At 53.7% G+C, this 20,905-nt stretch overlaps 1 protein-coding gene across 3 annotated transcripts in view; it reads left to right on the top strand.

Moving 5' to 3' along the window:
* Nucleotides 1-7,560: 7,560 nt before the first annotated feature.
* SNX19 (sorting nexin 19) overlaps nucleotides 7,561-20,905 on the top strand; it is a 28,167-nt gene continuing 14,822 nt past the window's right edge. The window contains exons 1-9 of one of the 3 annotated variants that reach the window (XM_069876472.1): nucleotides 7,785-7,794; nucleotides 7,980-9,593; nucleotides 10,012-10,150; nucleotides 10,814-10,914; nucleotides 11,051-11,170; nucleotides 11,449-11,579; nucleotides 12,611-12,707; nucleotides 12,985-13,171; nucleotides 16,384-16,513. In XM_069876472.1, the coding sequence (XP_069732573.1) occupies nucleotides 8,061-9,593; nucleotides 10,012-10,150; nucleotides 10,814-10,914; nucleotides 11,051-11,170; nucleotides 11,449-11,579; nucleotides 12,611-12,707; nucleotides 12,985-13,171; nucleotides 16,384-16,513 (2,438 nt within the window). In that variant the 5' untranslated portion in view covers nucleotides 7,785-7,794; nucleotides 7,980-8,060. Of the gene's footprint in view, nucleotides 9,594-10,011; nucleotides 10,151-10,813; nucleotides 10,915-11,050; nucleotides 11,171-11,448; nucleotides 11,580-12,610; nucleotides 12,708-12,984; nucleotides 13,172-16,383; nucleotides 16,514-20,905 lie in introns of all 3 variants that reach the window. The other 2 variants (XM_069876471.1, XM_069876473.1) reach the window with 2 other exon arrangements.

Here is a 20,905-nt window from a genome sequence, read left to right on the forward strand (position 1 = left end):
TCCGGCAGCCGCTGCGGGTCCCCGGCGGCGGGAGGGGGAACTGCAGGGGGCGGGGAGCCAGGGGACCCCCCTCTGCCGGGGAGGGGGGAGACAGGGCAGGGAGTGCGAGGAGACGGGATGGGGAAAGCTGGGGTGCAGGGATGAGGATGGAGAGGGAGGGCAAGTGGTCCAGGGAGGGAGAGGGGGCAGGGACTGCAAAGAGATGGGATGGGGAAAGCTGGGGTGCAGGGATGAGGATGGAGAGGGAGGGCAAGAGAGAGGGCAGGGAGTGCTAAGAGTCAGGATGAGGAAAGCTGGGATGCAGGGAGGGCAAGGGATGAGGATGGAGTGGGAAGAAGGGTAGGAGGGAGACAGCAATGAAGGGAAGGAGAGGATAGGAGGGAGGGAGGACAAGTGGTCCAGGGAGGGAGAGGGGGCAGGGACTGCAAAGAATCATAGAATCATAGAATCATAGAATAACCAGGTTGGAAGAGACCCACCGGATCATCGAGTCCAACCGTTCCTATCAAAGAGATGGGATGGGGAAAGCTGGGATGCAGGGATGAGGATGGAGAGGGAGGGCAAGTGGTCCAGGGCAGGAGAGAGGGCAGGGAGGGCGAGGAGACGGGATGGGGAAAGCTGGGATGCAGGGAAGGCAAGGGATGGGGATGGAGAGGGAAGGCAAGTGGTCCAGGGCAGGAGAAAGGGCAGGGATCACTAAGAGTCAGGATATGGAAAGCTGGGATGTAGGGAGGGCAAGGGATGAGGATGGAGATGAGAGAGGGAGCGGGAGAGGGATGGAGAGGGAGGCAGGGAAGGGGACCAAGGAGGGGAGAGAGCCTGGGAGCACAAGGAGACGGGATGGGGAAAGCTGGGATGCAGGCAGGACAAGCAATGAACATGGAGAGGGATGGAGAGGGAGGCAGGGTAAGGGATCAAGGAGGGGAGAAAGGGCCAGGAGCACAAGGAGATGAGATGGGTAATGCCGGGATGAAGAAAGGGCAAGAGATGGGGATGGAGAGGGAGGGAGGAAGGGAGGGTAGGGGGTACAGTGAGAGAGAGAGGGCTGGGAGTGCAAAGAGATGGGATGGGGAAAGCTGGGATGCAGGGGAAGGGATGGAGAGTAGGGGGTTCAGGGAGGGATGGCAAGGGGTTTCAGGAGGGAGAGAGGGCAGGGAGCAGCTAGTCACTGGAACTATTGCTTTTGGAAGCAACCGGATTCTCCAAGCCCAGACTGAGCACTCTTGGGTTTTGGAAAGACTTTGCCTTCTCCCTACACATCCTAAATCCTTAACTGCTTTTTGACCCCCTGCTATCAGCCAGGGCCCCGACTCTGCCCCTGTGTCTTCTCCTACACTGCCTGAGAAGCACAGGGTGAGATACTTTTGCCCACAAAAAAAGATTTGAAAATCTTTATATTAAACGTTAATCTTCTCCTTGTGCCCTGAACAGTAATGGATGCTGAGCAAGAGACATCATCTGGGACTGGGAAACTGGTTGGAGTGGGACAGGCAGGACCTGTCCTTTAGCGCAAAGCTGAGAACTGCAGCACCAGACAGTCCATGTTTTGAGCTGCGTCCCTGCAGGCCGTAATGTTCCAGCCTTCTCTGCTACACTGCAGTTTTGTTTTCCTGTTTGTTTGTTTGTTTTTAACAGCGAGCAAAGCAAAGCTTTTAAACCATCAATTAACTGGACTCTTGCATTAGAAGAAATGAACTATTATTTGACAGAAATTCATCTTCCCCTCCTGCTGAGAAGAAAGAAGCTGGAGGAAAAGAATCAGCTTCACAGGAGGAAAAAAAAAAAAAAAGAACCACCTCTGCTTCAGAGACAAATTACTCATAAGATACAGAGGTAACATGCACAGGATGCTTTGAGCTCATCCCTTTGAGCTCATCATTTCCCTCAGGACAAGAGCTCGGAGGCAATCGCTTTGTGAACACTCCTTGTGCCTTTGCACCCAGGACCGGGACCAACAGGCCATTCCCAGTGTTCGTTATTCTCAGGAATATTCTCATGATTGTGGCCCTCAAGGTCCAGATTCACAGCTGTCTGGGGCACAGCTCCTGCACGGAGCGGAGCTTTCTGCTCCTGTCTGAGCATGGATTTGGAGGACAGGACAATGCAGGTTTGGCTGGCAGAGCTGTGATTGCTCCAGGATCAAGAGCAGCCACTGTGCAAACTCCAGAGGTGGGAGACAGACATATCCTACCTCTTACCTCACTGCTGACCCCACCCGAGCAGGCAGAGCTTCCTCTGTACACCCCTTGCAAACATCATCCTGCCAGATGCTGCATCCTCCTCATGGTTGCTGCCACCTCCTGTCTTCAGAGATGTCCGCTTGTGCAGCCACACAGCTTTCTTTTAGGCATCTTTCATGTAGTTCAGATACATCTCTGCAGAGCCTTAAGTCCTTCAAGCCATTATCAGAGCTTTAGCCTTGTTGTTGGACTCTTAGAGGGGAATTGAAGACCTTTGCCTTATAATCCCCATGAGGCATCCTATGGAAGGGTATAAATCAGTGCAGAATCACAAAATTCATAGAGTCATTGAATCACCAGGTTCGAAAAAACCCACCAGATCATCGAGTCCAACCATTCCTATCAAACGCTAAACCATGTCCCTCCATGCCTCATCCACCCATCTCTTAAACACCTCCAGGGAAGGGGACTCAACCCCCTCCCTGGGCAGCCTCTGCCAGTGCCCAATGACCCTTTCTGGGAAAAATTCTTTCCTAATGTTCAGCCTGAACCTCCCCTGGTGGAGCTTGAGGCCATTCCCTCTTGTCCTGTCCCCTGTCCCTTGGGAGAAGAGCCCAGCTCCCTCCTCTCCACAACCTCCTTTCAGGGAGTTGCAGAGAGCAATGAGGTCTCCCCTCAGCCTCCTCTTCTCCAGGCTAAACACCCCCAGCTCTCTCAGCCGCTCCTCATAAGGCCTGTTCTCCAGCCCCCTCACCAGCTTCGTTGCTCTTCTCTGGACTCGCTCCAGAGCCTCAACATCCTTCTTGTGGTGAGGGGCCCAGAACTGACCCCAGGATTCGAGGAGCGGTCTCACCAGTGCCGAGTCCAGAGGGAGAAGAACCTCCCTGGCCCTGCTGGCCACGCCATTTCTGATCCAAGCCAAGATGTCATTGGCCTTTCACCTCCCCTGTGATGAGCAAACGTCCAACCCAGCGTAAGGCAAGGGAGCAGGACAGCGTGGCTGCAAACCCTCCCTCACCACATCATCAGGATGGGTCCTATCCTATGAGTCTTGCAAGACAGGGTGAAGGACAACACGGCTGAACTCAGTTCCGCTCCCTTTCTCCCTCTTCTTTCCTCCTCCCCAGCTCTGGAGAAGGTCAAGCTTTCCTCCTCATCACTAAATTTGAGCAGAGATAGCTGGATTCCAATTATTTTGAACTTCATTTGCTCTCTCAAGCTTCTGAGACGGCTGTGTTTTATTTAAAACCTTTTGGGATCTTTGCGCTTGAGATAATTCGGCAAGGGAACAAATGGGGTAGAAACTGCCTGCAAATAATTCTGGTTTGGAAATAAAAAGGATTCTAAGCACCAGAGAGAGGTTTTGAAACTGCCTTCTGATAGAAAGTGTTATGTGGGGAGAGGAGGAGGAGGGAAGGCATCCAACTAGTTTTTAAATGGAGTTTGGTCATTTTATGAATGAGGTTATCTGACAGAGTTTGATGACCTAGAAAATCCTGTTTGTAGAATGAACTGTTGTTAAGATTCTAAATCAAAGATTACAGAGGGTGTAGGGTCCTACTTAGACTCAGGAGCACAAGAAGACAAGGAAGAGATGCTGCTGACTTCAGAAGGCCAGAGAGGGAGCATCTGTCGTGGTGCTCGGAGCCAAAGGACCCTCTGGGTTGCTCAAGGCAAAGCTCTGTGCTGCACCAGGCAGCCCAGCAAGATCCTTTCCTTGAAGTCACTGCTGAGATGTCCCTAAAGTCAGCAAAGCCCCCCAGAACTCCTCTAGAAACACCCGGGACCCTTCTAAAAGAACCAGGACCCCTATAGAGACCCCCAGGACCCTTCTACAACCACGAGGACCCCTTTAGAGACCACCAGGACCATTTCAGGACCATCAGGAACACTCCAGCCCCCCCTGCCCCCGGACCCCTCTGGACACCCCGAGGACCATTCTAGGATCCCCAGGATTCCTCTAGAGACCCCCAGTACTTTTCTAAATGCCCCTGAACCTATCTTGAGCCCCGTCCCGAGGGCCCTTAGGACCACTTTAGGGTTCCACAGCACTCCTCTAGAGCCACCTAGGACACTTCTAGGAACCCTAGGACCCCTCTAGAGAAGAGTGGACCATTCTAGGGCCCCCAGGACCCCTCTAGAGCCCCCTAGGACCACATTAGTGTCTTCAAGGACCTCTCTTGGACCAACAGAACCTCTTTTGAGACCCCCCAGAACCCCTCTTGGACCATCTGAACCCCTCTAGAGCCAACCAGGACCCCTCTTGTACCCCCAGGACCCCTCTACAGTCCCTTGAGATCCCTTTAGGGCCTTCTAGGTCCCATCTTAGATGCACAGGATTCATCCAGAGCCCCCTGGGACACCTTTAAGGCCTTCCAAGACCCTTCTAGGATCCCTAGGACTGCTCTAAAGACTCCCAGATCCCCTCTAGAGACCCCGAGGACCCTTCTAAAGACATCCAGACCTATCTAGAGCCCTCGAGTACCCATCTAGGGCCCTCAGAGCCCCAGTAGAGACATCCAGCACCCCTCTAGAGCCCCCTAGGACCCTTCTAGAACCCCCAGGACTCCTCTAGAGCCCCCTGGGACCCCTTTAGGGCCTTCTAGGACAACACTTAGACCTGCAAGACCCCTTTAGAGACCCCAGGACCACTCTGGGACCTTCTAGAACTATTTAGATCATCACGGAACCTCTATAAAGCTATCAGGGACCCCTCTTGGACCCCCAGGGCCCCTCTAGAGCCCGCTAGGACCCCTTAAGGCCTTTCAGGACCCTTCTAGCACCCCCAGGACCCCATCTAGAGCCCCCCAGCACCCCTTTAGAGCTCCCTGGGGCCTCTCTTCAACCTCCAGGACCCATTTCAAGACCCATAGGACTCCTCTAGGACCCTCTGGATCCCTCTAGAGCCGCCCATGACCCATCTTGGACCCACAGGACCCCTTTTGAGACTCTCTGGACCCCTCTAAACATCCTCTTGACCCTTCTAAAGGCCCCCAGACCTGTCTGGAGACCCTGTGTACCCATCTAGGGCCCTGAGGACCACTGTAGGGTCCACTAGCACCCCTCCAAGCCCCCAAAGACACTTCTATGACCCCCGTAGACCATCCTGGGACCCCTTAAGAGCCTTCTAGGACCCCACTTCGACCTGCAGGACCCCTTTTTGAGAACCCCAGGACTACTCTAGAACACTCTGGACCCACCTAGAGCACCCTGAAACCCCTTTAAAGCCTTCCAGGACAATTCTAGGACCCCCAGGACCCCTCAAGAAACCCCCAGGATCCCTCTAGAGCCCACTGGGTCCCCTTTAAAGCTTTCTAGGACCCCTTGTCAACCTCCAGGATCCATTTTGAGACACAGAGGACCCCTCTGGGACCCTCTGGACACCTCTAGAGCTACTCATGACCCATCTTGGACCCCCAGTACCCCTTTTGAGACTCTCTGGACCCCTACAAACATCCCCTTGACCCTTAGAAACGTGCCCAGACCTATCTAGAGCCCCTGAATACCCATCTAGAAACCTCAGGAACCCTGTAGGGACCCCAAGCACCCTTCTAGAGCCCTGATGTCAAGCCTGAACCTCCCCTAGTGGAGCTTGAGGCCATTCCCTCTCATCCTGTCCCCTGTCACTTGGGAGAAGAGCCCAGCTCCCTCCTCCCCACAACCTCCTTTCAGGTAGTTGCAGAGAGCAATGAGGTCTCCCCTCAGCCTCCTCTTCTCCAGGCTAAACACCCCCAGCTCTCTCAGCCGCTCCTCATCAGGCCTGTTCTCCAGCCCCCTCACCAGCTTTGTTGCTCTTCTCTGGACTCGCTCCAGAGCCTCAACATCCTTCTTGTGGTGAGGGGCCCAGAACTGAACACAGGATTCGAGGAGCGGTCTCACCAGTGCCAAGTCCAGAGGGAGAAGAACCTCCCTGGCCCTGCTGGCCACGCTGTTTCTGATCCAAGCCAAGATGCCATTGGCCTTCTTGGCCACCTGGGCCACTGCTGGCTCATGTTCAGTTGGCTGTCCTGCTCCTTAGGAGATTATATTGTTCTCCTACATAGATTAGATTGTTAGATTAGATCCGGAGATCAGATTGTTCAATCTAATTCTATATTTTTGTTCTAAAATCACAGAAACTACACATAATATTCAAACTTATAACAGGTTAGGAACCTATAACAAATGATCTCTTCTTTCCCTTCCAATTTAAAGCCATTCCCCCTCATCCTTTCACTCCAGGCCCTTGGACAAGCCCCTCTCCACCTTTCCTGGAGCCGCTTTCAGCTCTAGATCCTCAGGGGAGTTTCGAACCTGCGACGCACGTTGCGGCTCCTCCTCCCGCCACCAGAGGGAGCGCGGGGTTGGGGGGCGGGACCGGAGACGGTGCCGGAAGTGGCGCCGGAAGTGGGGCCGGAAGAGGAAGTGGCGCCGGGCCGGGGCGGTGAGTGCGGGCCGCGGGGCGTCCGGGCCGGTGGAAGGAGAGCGGCGGGCCCGGAGAGCCGCCCGAGACACGCAGCTGGGGAGGAACCACTCAGCTGGGTCTCGGTCAGGACCCCGAGGGCCCCGGGGCTGGGGAGGAAGCGAGCGGTTAAGCCCTAGTGCAGGGACCCCGTTGGCTGGGCCCCAGCGACCCGGTGTGCGGTGAGGGACACGGTTAAGCCCTGGTGAGTCCCGGTGCTGGGAAGGAGCCGCTTGGTTAAGCCCTGGTGAGTCCCGGTGCTGGAAAGGAGCCTCTTGGTTAAGCCCCTGTGTAGGGATCCCGTTGGCCTCGCCCCACTTAACTCGTAACTCGGTGTGTGATGAGGGACCTGGTTATTTGAGCCCCAGTGCCCGGTGAGGAACCGGGCGGCTAAGCCGCAGTGCAGGGACCCCGTTGGCTGAACCCCAGTGACTACGGTGTGTAATGGGGGACACGGTCTGTTGAGCATCGGGGAATAACCAGTTGGTTAAACCCTGGTGAGAAGCCAGTTGGTTGAGCCCTGGTGAGCCCCAGCACCTGGTGAGGAACCGATTTGGTCTCGTGCAGGGCCCTGGTCGGTCAGGACCACGTGGGCCCCGGTGCCCAGTGAGGAACTGCTCAGTTGAGTCCCCATGAAGGGACCCCTCTGGGTGGCCTCAGTGACCTGGTGTGCGATGGAAGACCCAGTCAGTTGAACCCCATGGAAGAACCAGTTGGTTAAGCCCTGGTGAGCCCCACCATCTGGGGAGGGACCTGGTCATTCGAGCCCCAGTGCCTGATGAGAGAACACTCAGTTGAGTGCCAGTGCAGGGACCCCACTGGCTGAGCCCCAGTGGCCCTGGTGTGCGACGAAGGACCTGGTTAGTTGAGCCCTAGTGCCCGGTGAAGAACCGGTTGGTGAAGCACTGGTGAGGCCCAGAAGCCGATCGATTGGGTCTGAGCCCCAGAAGCCAATCGATTGGGTCTGAGCCCCAGAAGCCAATCGATTGGGTCTCAGTGCAGGGCTTCAGTCAGTTAGGACCCCATGGGCCCCGGTACCCAGTGCCAGCCCAGTCCGTTGAGCCTCAGTGCAGCGACTGGATTGGTTGGGCCCCAGTGAACCCAGTGTGCGATGAGGAACTCAGTCAGTTGAGTCCTGCTGGCTGGTGAAGGGCTGGTTGGTTAAGCCCTGATGTAGGGCCCTAGTGAGGAGTCTGGGCAGTTCAGCCCTGGTGCTCAGCAGAGGATCCCAGTCTGTTTGGCCCTGGTGAGCCCCAGTCCTTCAAGATGAGCCCAGTCTGTTGAGCCTTGCTTCCCAGTAAGCACACTGGTTGGCTGAGCCCTGACAAACCGCAGTGCCCGCTGAGGAGCCCAGTTAGTTAAGCCACTGTCCGACCATTCAGGCCATTGAGGAAAGAGCTGGCAGAGCCCCAAAGCGGCTTCCTCTGCCCAACCCCATCATGCCAGCCCAGGGACCCTCAGGAGCCCAGCGGGCACTGCTGGTGCTGGTGGCCGTGCTGGGCTGGCTGCTGGCCCTGCAGCTGCTGCTCGACCTGCGGGTGTTGGGGCTGCTTTGCGGGGCACTGGCCGTGCTGGGTGGGTGGCTGGGCCCCCACGCTCTCAGCATTCCCGGCCGACGGCTGCGCTTGGAACGCTTCATCACCTCCCTGCGGCCCCCACCTCACTGTCCGGCAGCCGAGGGGCAGCTGGAGAGGGAGATCGCCAACACCATCCGGAAAGTGGTGCGGGACTTCGTCGCCTCCTGGTACCGCACTGTCTCCAGCGAACCAGCCTTCGAAGCCGAGGTGGAGAAGGCCATGACGGGCCTGGCCACCGAGCTGAGGCAGCGGATGGCGCGAATCGACCGCCAAGCCCTGGCCCGCCGCCTCCTCCTTCTCTGTGGCCACCATTTGCAGAGCTACCTGCAGGCCCGTGAGGCCCTGAGAGGTGACCCGGAGGGCGGCCAGGCCCTGTGGCGAGAGTACAGCCGGCTGGCAGGGCCCCACCCTGCCCTCCACAGCCCGACAGCTGAGGTTGCCTATGCCCGGGCTGCTGTGGAGACGCTGCTGCGGGCACTGGTGCCTCAGCCCCACCTGGAGACGCGGACAGGACGCTTCGTGGTGGTGGAGCTGGTCACCTGCAATGTTCTGCTGCCGGCCATCAGGAAGATGGCTGATCCTGACTGGATCAACCTGCTGCTCATCGGAGCTTTCTCCAAGAAGTCCCGGAGAGAGGAGCCACCCTCTGCCCCCCCGGTGCCTGATTTCTTGCCCTTCCCGGTGCAGTTGGGCACCGCCCCTGCCATGCTGCCCCTCTCCCCGCGGGTCACAGAGGTGCCCAGGCGAGAGGCAGGGGCGGCTGGCGAGGAGGGAGAGGATCCAGTGAGCAGGTTATGCCATGCAGAGGAGCAGTTGCTCTGCCCGCGAGCCCTGGGTTCCCTCTTCTCTGAGGGTTTGGAGCTGGAGTCCCCTGGGCCAGATGTAGGCAAGGACACTGACCTACTGGCACCATCGCCTATGGGGGAGTTCCTTGATGAACCTCTCCAGGACACCTGCACTGTACTGGAGGGACCGGCCACTTCAGAGAATGGCGTGGGGGACCTGGAGGAGGGCATTCCCATCAGCTCAAATGCTGGACTTCTTTCCACCTCTGCTTTTGTGCCGAGCTCCTGCCCCGACATCCAGATTGACCCAGCAGTTGAGAAGGAAGAGGAAAGCCCAACTGTCCTCCGGAAATCCTCGTCGCAGAGACCCTGCAGCTTGGGGAAGGATCTAGGTGCCGCAGAGGGCCCGCCACAAAGTCCCCCAGACCCAGGGCAGGCTCTGCCCCTGCTCTCATCCTCCCCAACGGCTTCTATCAGCACATTCAGCTTTGAGCCCCTCAGCAGCCCTGACGGGCCGGTCGTCATCCAGAACCTGCGGATAACCGGGACCATCACTGCCCGAGAGCACAGCGGGACCGGCTTCCACCCCTACACCCTGTACACCGTCAAGGTAAAGCCTCCCCTAGCTGTCACCCCTTTTCCAAGATCCCTGCCCTGCCAGGGGAACATGAGCTGGTGTTTGGAGATGAGGCATGCACAGAGAGCAAGCCCTCAACAATGAATTTTGTCTGGCAGCGAGGGAATGAGGGAGTGTTTTCCCTGTAGCCATTCTGGTGCGGGATAGGAATTACCATTCCTGGCCAAGAATTGTGTGGGGCTGGGCGAGTCTTTTATGTCCTGTTCTCCCCATTCCCTTCTTTGTGAGGGATTTGCATGTTGTGCATGCCCTTGTTCCTCTGGAAGTATCAATCTGAGGAGTTGCTAGATGGGACCTCTGTGGAGTCTGGGGACCGTGGGGCCCATGGGGGCTACAGCACATCAGGATTTCAGACTCTGTAAGGATTAATGGCTGTTGCTTTTCTCCTCAGTATGAGACAGCCCTGGAAGGTGAGGGCGCAGGCAGCCTTCAGCAAATGGCTTACCATACCGTGAACCGCCGGTACCGAGAGTTCCTCAACCTGCAGACCAGACTGGAGGAGAAACAGGAGCTCCGCAAGTTCCTGAAAAGTCAGTGCCTGCATTAGCTTCCTGAGAAAATCCTTCTTCCTCTCACCCCAGTCCTTGCTTCTCTGTCTGGGGATATACTGCCCTCCCTGTGCAGCTCTTGATGCTGGGCTGCTGGTGATGATCTGTGCAGAGCTGGCTAGAGGAGAGGTTTCTTTCTTTTGGTAGCAAATTTCGGTGTTTCAAAGCATCCTTGTTCCCATTCAGATCAAAACACTCGCTTTTGTAGTTCTGCACCTTAACAGGGATGTGGTGTGCAAGTAGGGTGTTGAAAATAAGCTTTTATAAAATAGAAAACAATGTTTTTTGTAGTGCTAGTTATGTATAAAATGTCCTTGAATTTAGCAGATTCCTGTATAATCCTTTGGGTTTGACAGATCTGGGGTTTTGACTAGAAAACTGCTATGTTGGGAATTTTGGGGCTCTCTGAGTGATCCTTGTGCTAAACTGATGTTGTTGCTTCTTTAACATTAAAGACAGGGATGATATGGTATCAGCAGAACTCAAGTTGTGTCTGGATTAAAGGTCTGGTTCAGCCACCCACGTTTGAGGGGTGCATTATCTTGGGGTGATTCCAGGCAGCATGTTGGGTAGTCATAGCATTAAGGTTTTAATACGACTGTTGCAGTTTTCTCCAGCTTACTAAAGGCTTTATTTCCTTTATAGATATCAAAGGCCCGAAGAAACTGTTCCCAGATCTCCCATTTGGAAATATGGACAGTGATAAAGTGGAAGCCAGAAAGAGCCTGCTAGAATCTTTCTTGAAGGTGAGATGCTTGCTGCGTGCCTCTGTGTGCCTCAGCTCTGTACTTACAGGCACATTGCTTCTCTTCCACCTGTGCTTTACATGATCAAGCTGCAAAGTTGATTCATAAATACCTAAAACCACATCTTTTCTTGCAGCAATTATGTGCAGTCCCTGAGATTGCAAACAGCGAGGAGGTGCAGGAGTTCCTCGCCCTGAACACTGACGCCAGGATTGCATTTGTCAAGAAGCCCTTTGTTGTCTCCAGGATAGATAAGGTAGACAAGCAGGAAACTATATTTCTAAACCACTTTGACTGCACCTAGATGTGCTTCTTGGGCTTCCACCTGCTGTAGCAGTACCCAAAAACCTCGAATGCTCTCTGTGTAGCTGGTCTGAGCATGCCCAGAAAGCCATAACACTAGAAAGATTTAGAACCTGTTTCAAAGAGCCTGGGAGTTATCGTACAGTGTAGAGCACAAGTCTGAAAACTCTTAATTGGTGTTAAAGAAAAAGGAATATATTCAATAATTGATGGCCCTCCTGGCTTTTGCAGATCGTTGTCAATGCCATTGTGGACACCTTGAAGACCGCGTTCCCCAGGTCAGAGCCCCAGAGCCCCACGGAGGATCTTAGCGAGTCTGAAGTGGATGGGAAATCTCAGACAGATGGGAAGAAGGCGAACAAGTAAGGCTTTTTTCAGCTTCCCCTGTGCTTTATGCAGAACAAGGACTTCATAGGCGAACTGACTCCATCATGAGGAAGTACTGACCTGGTGCCTGACCTGTACGGTTATTCTCGTACAGTAGCTGAATTGCTTTCACATGCTGAGCAGGGGTGTCTGAGTTCCTATTTGGATAAAAGGCTGTTCCAGGAATGCTCTGTTTTTCCCAGAAGGTGTGTTTCCTCCTGAGGGAGCTGTGGGGTTGGTAGCATTTGCTGGGAAAGATGCTGATGCTCCTGGAGAATTTTTAAGGCCGTTGCATGTCTGTTGCTCACCAAGTTGTTTATTTGGTGTTGCTGGGGGTGATGAGCCCCATTGTGCTCACTAGTGATTCTTCCCTTACCGAGAAGGGAAGATTTCTTCACAAGTACAGCTTTTTTTTCCAGAAAAGAGATGTTTTGCTAGAAAAAGCTGCTTTGGACAAAAAGACAAACCAAAAAAGTACAAGTTTTGAAGGATTTTGGCTGAAAAGGACATTCCTTAGTGATAAACAGGCTGTTTTACAATTTGTCCCACAATCCCAAACGCCCTTTCATATCTTTCTTTCTCTGTGTGCATGTTTATAATTGGATTTCACAATCCTGAGCGTGTTTCATCTCGGAGGCGTTTCTGAACACTTTCCTATTATGCTGCAATGCTCATGCCTCACTGGACAGAAATGCCTACGTCTGTACTAAAGCTTCTACCTGCCAAAGAAGATGTGTGGGTACGTGGTGAATGTTGGAAAGCCTTGGCTAGGCCCATGTGTAGTTGAGGAAAAGCACTTAAATGCTTTTATTACATGGTTTTACTGCCACTTGTGAGTTATCCTGGGGGCAGATGCTTTTTTAAACCACATTAGGTCTAATCAGATTTCTTAGCTTGGACGTGAACCTGGGCAAAGATAGGTGGTCCGATTTCTTGGCTGAGGCTGGTCCAGGTTCTTGGCTCAAGCTAGGAAACTCACCGCTCACAGCTTGTGGAGCAAACCCTGTGCTGTCTCTCTCCTCTTCAGGTCCAGGCTGAGATTCTCATCCAGTAAAATTGCTCCAGTGCTGAGTGTGAATGAAGCCCATGACAGGATCGTGTACTCTATCAGGGAGGGCAGCACTGTGAGTTCAGACCCCTCTTGTAATCCTTTCATGATCTTAATCATTGCCCTGGTTGGGTACTGACTTGAAATAAACCAGGTGCATGGGGGTTGTGGCTGCTGTAGCCTTGTTGCCACGTGCCAGGCCTTTGCAGAAAGGCAATAAGCAGCCCTGGTTGTGCTGTTGGATAGAGTGTGGTGCAAACCAGGTGGTGGGAGGCTGTCTGGGCAGTGGAGACTTCGCATATCTGTTCAGCTCTCTGCTGTGATTCTAATTCTAATGCACTGGTGTTTTGTAGGGTTCTGGCACCCTGTCGCTGGCTGCTATGGAGTCCTTCATCCAGAAGCAAGAGAAGCTGCTGGAGGCAGTCCCCAGCAAAGCTCCCGAAGGTGAGGGAGGCAGAGAAACTAAGGAAAGCTCCGTGCAGGACGATATGGACAGGCTGGATGCATCGGAGCAGGGGACGCATCTGGACACGGACTCTGGTGAGCTCAGCCTCTCTGTTAGTGCTTCATCTCCAACATCTGCAGGCACAGCTTGCCAGGTACTCATTGTGAGAACATAGTCTCCTGTCTGTTGTGCCTTGATGAAAGAAACGCAAGGCAAACTACATTTTCCCAGTCCTGTGGAGTGGTTACTCTGGGTTTTACTGCTATTGGAAGCAAATTGGGTCTTGGCTCAGTTGTGTCACTGTAGATCTTCACCCTAACTCAGTACAGTTACTGCAGAAATAGTTTCCAAAGGATACAGCACTGGCAGTTTGAACAGTGTAAAATCAAGCTCTTAGGAAATGAAAAATGGCCAAATTACAGTTTCTTGGTAGTCTGAAGTTAGCCTTGATATGTCCATGAACCTTTTGAGATTCAGTTAAGTTTGGATTATTTGGTAGGAAAAGCAATATGTAATCCCAGCTGAAAGAATGATGTTCCATTTCTGATTATAGATCCTTCCTCCAAAGCACAGGGGTGCTACAGCCTCTTAGAGTAGTTACAAGATTATCCTGGATGCGAGCAAAAGTATGTTCTCCAGTCTTTTCCTTGGAATAGCTGAGCTGTATCAACTGGAACTTCCCAAACATTTCATTCTGGTGGTTCAAGTTTGGCAAGCTCTGATTGAAAGCACGTGCTTATGACAGGATGGGTCTGGTGTTCTGAAACCCAGCCCACGCTACCAGCTTTGCCTAGCATAGAATCATAGAAAGTTCCGAGTTGGAAGGGACCCACAAGGATCATCAGTCCAATTCCTTCCCCTGTTCATCTTTGAACACACTCTTGTGGTTGTTTTGGGGCTGCTGGGGAGCAGGGCTGGAATTGGAGGCTGCACAGAGCACAAGAGATACAGGCAGACCAAGTTAGCCAAACTTCTAAGGGAATTTTATATTAATGATGTCAAATGCCTGCAGGTCTGCAGTGCTTCAGAACCAAGATGGGGCAGGCTGGTCTGGCAGGGTAAGGGGAACAAATGTCTGGGAGCAGCTGGCTAAAAACACACACGTGCCTGTGTGCTCGCTGAGTGACTTCTCGGAAGCGGCTGGCCAGCAGCTGGCTGAGAAAAGGGGTTTGAATGCTGTGGGAACAGGGTGTGCTGACAGTGCTCTTTGTATGAGGCTGCAGGGAAGCTAAACAGCCTGCTCCAGTTTTTGCGCAGGGAAGGCATGTCTCAAAGGGCCAAGCAATCGAGGAGTAACTTGTCTGTGGCCCAGAGCAAGAAGCACCAAATGCAGTCATATGCCCTCTCGGAAAAGATAGTGGCCTGGAGTTTAGTCCAGTTTCCTGGAGAAGAGGAGAAGAGGAGACCTATTAGGGTCCAGAATCCCTCTCCCCTTTATTTCCAGCAGTAAATGGTGTGTGAACCATGTTTCTGTAGGCATAGTGGTTGAAAGAAAAGGCATCAGGGAATAGCAGAGATGGGGAAGCTGCTGTACTGGAGCTCACTGTCCACAGAGCTGATGCAGTAGCCTAGAACTGGGGCTCTAGCCTAGGAGTGGCTGTTTCAGGCTGGTTTGTATTAATTATAACCTTGTTCTGATCAACACTTAGGACACTCCGGGGCCAAGCAGCATAAAAGTAACTCCCCAGCAAGTAGAATGTGTTTATGCTGTAGGCTTTGATGTCCTGAGGGGAGAGAGAGGTTTTGCTGTCCCAGGTCTGTGTCACCAGGGGTGTGGAGGTACAAGTGTGGGGTTTTGTTTTAGCTGGTGCACCTGGTTCATCCATCTTCCTGCTGAGGCTTGGACCTGCCACACGATGGCAGCCTGCAAACACTGACTGGAGTCTCGCATCTGGAAAACCGCACAGTGAAAGAGGGGAAAGTTTTGTTGATGACTAGGAAAACAGTCCTCAACAATGTACCTTTCTCCTGGCCTTCTTTCTCACCTGTTTTGGGTTCACTGCCATCCCTGTGTGTGGACTAGGGAGTGATAATCCCTCTGCTCAACAGAGAAGGAGCTGGGCAGCCACGTTCCGGCCTGGTGCACCTGCTGGCAGGGAGGTTCGGGCTGTTTGGATGGAAGTAGAAATGAAGGAGAGTGATCGGAGCCTTTCCAGGCTGGTTGTGCTCAGCAGCTCATCTGTGTGTGGCACAAGGTGTCAGGCTGTAGAAGAGCATCCAGCAGGCTGTTGGGGAAAAGAGTGAGTTTTGAATAATGCTTCCCACCACAGAATCACAGAATCACAGAATCACAGAATAACCAGGTTGGAAGAGACCCACCGGATCACCGAGTCCAACCGTTCCTAGCAAACACTAAACCATATCCCTCAGCACCTCGTCCACCCGTGCCTTAAACACCTCCAGGGAAGGTGACTCAACCACCTCCCTGGGCAGCCTGTTCCAGTGCCCAATGACCCTTTCTGTAAAGAACTTTTTCCTAACGTCTAGCCTAAACCTCCCCTGTCGGAGCTTGAGGCCATTCCCTCTTGTCCTGTCCCCTGTCACTTGGGAGAAGAGGCCAGCACCCTCCTCTCTACAACGTCCTTTCAGGTAGTTGTAGAGAGCAATGAGGTCACCCCTCAGCCTCCTCTTCTCCAGGCTAAACAACCCCAGCTCTCTCAGCCGCTCCTCATAAGGCCTGTTCTCCAGCCCTTTCACCAGCTTTGTTGCTCTTCTCTGGACTCTCTCCAGAGCCTCAACATCCTTCTTGTGGTGAGGGGCCCAGAACTGAACACAGTATTCGAGGAGCGGTCTCACCAGTGCCGAGTACAGAGGGAGGATAACCTCCCTGGACCTGCTGGTCACGCCGTTTCTGATACAAGCCAAGATGCCATTGGCCTTCTTGGCCACCTGGGCACACTGCTGGCTCATATTCAGTCGGCTGTCAACCAACACCCCCAGGTCCCTCTCCTCCAGGCAGCTTTCTAGACAGACTTCTCCCAGTCTGTAGCACTGCATAGGGTTGTTGTGCCCCAAGTGAAGGACCCGGCATTTGGCCTTGTTAAACCTCATGCCATTGGACTCAGCCCAGCGGTCCAGCCTGTTCAGATCCCTTTGCAGAGCCTCCCGACCCTCCAGCAGATCGACACTTCCACCCAGCTTAGTGTCGTCCGCAAACTTGCTAAGGCTGCATTCGATGCCTTCATCCAGGTCATTGATGAAGACATTGAACAGGGCTGGACCCAGCACTGAGCCCTGGGGAACCCCACCAGGTTTACTTGGGCTCCAAGTTGGCTTCTTCATTCCACCCTTCTCTTCCTCCTAGCAGACTCTGAGACGGCTTTGGCTGACTTGGCCCTGGACGTGCTTCATCTGCTGCTGATGGATCATTGGAGCTGGTTGTGCACGGACAACATCCAGAAGGTCTTGCACCTGCTCTTTGGGACCCTCATTCAAAGGTGAGGCCTCAGGGACCAACCTCGCAGCTCTGTGAAGCTCATTGCCTTTGAAGTTAGTCTAAACTGGGGCTCCTGCCTGAATGCATATGAGTGCTTTCCATTGCATCGAACAAAAGTTTCTGTAAAGATGATGTCACATGTCAGTGGAGTAAACATCTGAGAGATTTGCATTAAGAGCTGTTTTCCCCATGAGTAGCAGCATTACTCTAGCAGACAGCCTCCCATCCTTTAACAACAGGGAAAAGGAAGGATCTAGCCACGGGAGTGGGAAGCTTCTGGCCTCATGGAAGGTTGGAAGTGTCCAGTGTCTCTCCAGGGAGAGTCTGGCCTCCTGGTCTCTTGCTGTCCACAAGCTCAACTTGTTCTTTCTACAAAAGGAGACTAACCAGGCACAGGGAACAGCAGCTTGTCGAGTAACATCTTGAAGCACAGCTTCCCAGGGCCTTTGCTCCCCTCTCTGATCTGCAGTAGGCCAGGGGTGCCTGTGCCTTAGGCAGTGAGTGACCCACAGATGTATCAGGGAAGGGCTTCCTTTCCAGCTGGTATGTACTTGCCAAGCATTTCTGGGGCCGGTACCTCTGTGTGGGAAGGCACCAGGCCAATACACACAAACAGAGAGCATTTCTGTTCTCTCGTGTCAGTCAGTGACTATCGCTAGCTGAGAGTACAGTCCTTTAGAGTAAAAGGAGAGACTTTCCAGAAGGACTTTGGTTACGGGCACTCTCAGAGCAGTGCTTTTCCCGCTCCTGCACCCTTTCTTCTCTCGCAGGCATCCAAAGCCAGTGTCAGAATGTGCAGGGCAGCCCATTATAAACAACCTGGTAATTTTAGCTGCCCTCAGCAGAGGTTGCTGAAGCACTTTGAGGTCAGGGGCTGCTGGCATTGCTGCCAAGTCTGTTGCCTTGTGTGGGAGGAGGTGGGTGTTGCTCCCATTTCTCCAAAATGGGCTCTGGTCTCTCACAGAATGAGCTGGAACCCAATCCTTGTGTGTAAGCACAGAGGTATGAGGGCTTGAATATGCACGTCATCACCTCCTAATAAGCTGTGTCCCAGTCACCCAGGGAGCCTGCTGCGCCGACACGTGATGTTGGTATTTTCCACTAGAGCTGTCGTACACACAGCACATGCCTGGCTCTGGAAGGTGGAGGAGCTCCACGAGTTCTGCTCACAGAGCAGCGTGATGGTGAATGTGTTTGTAGCTGCTCCGCTTCAACGGGCGTGGATGAAGCCACGTGTGCCGCAAGCAAGCGGCTGGAGGTGATACTGGGAAGCCCAGTGGCTCCCTGATGTGATGATCAGGACAAGGTGCAATTACAACCTTTTGAACTAACCCTGTGTCCCTAGGACTGAATGTGTTCCTGCTGAAATCCACGTGTTGACGCTGGCTTGGCTGTCATTCTGGGACAGTCAGGAGCCCGCAGGCCAAGTGAGGGGGATAGGGGAAGGGAGTCACACAGTGTGAGCTGAGCTGCCGCCAGGAGGATGGTTTTGCTCATGAATTGCTGCAATGAGTGTTTTTCTCCCCTGTTTCTGCTGCTGTAGTCACCACCCCAACCAAGAAGGTTGTGCCTGGGACAGTACTTGGGTCTCCTGAAAGGGAGGAGTGACAGGATTTAGGCTTTCCTATCTTGAATCAAGGCTGGCAGGTTTTTAGTGGTGCTGGAATCCCATGTGGAGGGCTAGGGCACAGGAACTGCACTGAGAGCAGTCGGTGTCTGCCTATTGTGAAAGCCGTGGTCTGGTGTGAGAGCAGAGTTCAGACAATGCCTGAGATGAGGTGTGGAGATACCTCTGCAGTGGAGGAGGATTAGGAACGAGGGGGAATCTGTGCTGGCTTCCTGTTGCACCCTGTCCCTGAGCCACGCAGGATGGTGCTCATGGCTTGCCCGGGTGGCCAGTGCTGTCCTGAGCAGATCAAGAAGCTCCCTATCCAGGGACACGGATGGGCCACCAGCTGCCTATCCAGACACACAGCGTGAATTTGGTTGCATTTCTCTTCCAGTTAAATATTTGCAACTTGGTCACTGTTGGGGCAGCCCTGGCAGTGGCATCCTGGCTGGCATAGTGTCTACGTACCCTTTACGGGTAGAGAGAATACCAGAAGCTGTTCTGGGAGTGTGTGCTATTCGGGGCATCATTCCTCCCACCTCTGGAACAGGCAGATGAAGATAGGGCAGCAGGTGGGTACGCATCCTGTCTCTAACCATTGCTGGTCGCAAAGCATGAGTAGGCATCGTCCCTGCAAGAGATGAGGTCCTTCTGTGTTCCTGTCAAGGGCTGGGTTAGGTGGCAGCTGGTGGAAAGGTGTCCTAGCAGCATTTTGGGTACTGGGAAGGGGGGTTATTGCTAGATACTCCTTGTATTTGTGTGCTGCTCCTATAGTTTTCTCACAGCTATCTTTGTGCGCATCGCTGCTGCTCTGCACCAAGCATGCCTCATGCCAGAGCAGAAGAATTGACAGAAAAACCACCAAGAGCAAGGTGCAGGACAGAAAAACACCAAGAACGAGGTCCAGCTTCTCCAGAGAGCCAATCCCCCTCTCCTTAGGGGTTTTTCTCTCTTGGGCTTGCAGTGCCCACAGCATCCCCTGCAGTGACATCAAGTGACCGCTGTGACTGCACTGTTGCTGATCGTGGGACCTCCTTACCCTTTTGCCGTTCTCTGCACAGAGCATCCCACCGCGCTTCTCTCTCTCCCCTCGCCTCCGCAGCTGAAATAGCCGGAGCCAGGCGCTATCCGTCTCCCCTCGCTGTCAGTTTGATGGCAGCCGGGAGGAGGAAGGCTGGATGACCGAAAAAGGTATTGTTAAGTAAAAGGGAGGCCGCGTGTGCAAGCCTGCATCCATGCAGAGCTCATCCCATTATGTAACAGGGAGTGATCCTTTTTTGGAGCCGAAAGGAGAAGCGGGTGGAGGGAAGGCGGAGGAGCCGGGAGGCTCGACCCTGGGGCCGAGGAGAGCTTCCAACAGACTCTGCACACTGGGTCTGTGCCTGTAAACAAACCCACTGCCCTGTTACGGCTCCGCACCCCTCCTCTGTCCGGCTCTCGCTTCCCTCCCATGGGCTGGAAACACAGATCTCTCTTTCATGGGGAGGCTAGAGCTGGGGGCTGTTTGCATAGGAGAGTAGATGGGGCTATTCTGGGCTCTGGGGGCATTTGGTGGAAGATCTAAAAGGCATTTGGAGAATCCGTGGGCTTTTTTGAGCCTTCCCAATCAAAGCAGTGTTAAAAATACATGGCAGGCATGCGAGCCCTGCCGTGGCTGTGACCCCGTGCCCTGCCCTCAGTCCATCCCCAGCAGCACAATGTTCACTGGGTCAGGCACTGCCAGAGCCGTGATGAGTCCAGGGCAGCCGCTGAGCCACCAGGTACCAGCTCGCCGTGTCCTTCAGCTGCTGCTGGGCTTCTCCCAGGACCACATCCGCTCCTCCTTCTGGAGGAAAGCGTGCCAGGATCCCAGGGGTGGGCCTGGGAGAGTGTTAGGTGCAGATCCAGGTCTGTATCCTCTTCCTCGCTCCTTCCCGTGCATCGCAACAGAAAGCCATGGCAGTGCAAACCCCCAAGCAGAGGGGAGGTGTCTCAGCACACCCCAGCTGTCTGCACCCTGTAACCTGAGCGAGGCCGGGGCAGAGTCTGTGCCAGGGCTTGGTAGTGCCTGTGTGTATATAAGGGAGTGTGTGGAACTACGCAGGCAGCTTTGATGGTGTCATCTTCCACCAAGTTAAAATAAATGCAGAGCATCCTTGCCTTACCCAAGAGCTCGGCACTGCCGTTCGCTTTGGGTTGCTGTGGTGCTCCTCCAGGCTTTGTTCCTGTTATTCCTCAGCAAAACTAGTGTATGTGGGGAGGTGATGTGCCAGTCTGTGTGAGGTGTAGGTGGAGAGGCAGGGACACTTTGAGGCAGATTATGGGTGACCATCAGGCTTTTATGAGAGCAATTTCTTGCAAATTCTTGTAGTTCTGGTTCCTAGAGTTCTGGCTTGTTTTCCTTATAGGGTTTCCTCTCCTGGGCTGGTTCTCCCAAGGTTTCAGCTACTGCTGAACTGCCATTGGGAAGAAAAGCCCATCTGAGCTCAGATCTACCCTGGAGCTGAGTCTTGGACTGTAGTCTTGCAGACAACCCGGCTCTTGGGTTCTGTGATGCTGACAGTGAGCCCTGGAATGTTTCGGAGGAGAGAAGAGACGCTTGGGCAACACACAGGACAGGTTTTGAATACATACATTAAAAGCGGGGCTGGAAGGTCCTGGGGAGGCTATGGTTGTCAATTTAAAGGGTCTTGCAGGCCTGGGGCCCCTGTGGCAGAATGGACAACTGTGCCAGTCCAAAGGATGCTGCAGCCTTCTCTCCCATCCCTCTTGTAGCAGAGATGTGGCACGGAGGCTGCCCATTGC

Source organism: Phaenicophaeus curvirostris, chromosome 25, assembly GCF_032191515.1.
Source record: "Phaenicophaeus curvirostris isolate KB17595 chromosome 25, BPBGC_Pcur_1.0, whole genome shotgun sequence".
Lineage (NCBI taxonomy): Eukaryota > Metazoa > Chordata > Aves > Cuculiformes > Cuculidae > Phaenicophaeus > Phaenicophaeus curvirostris.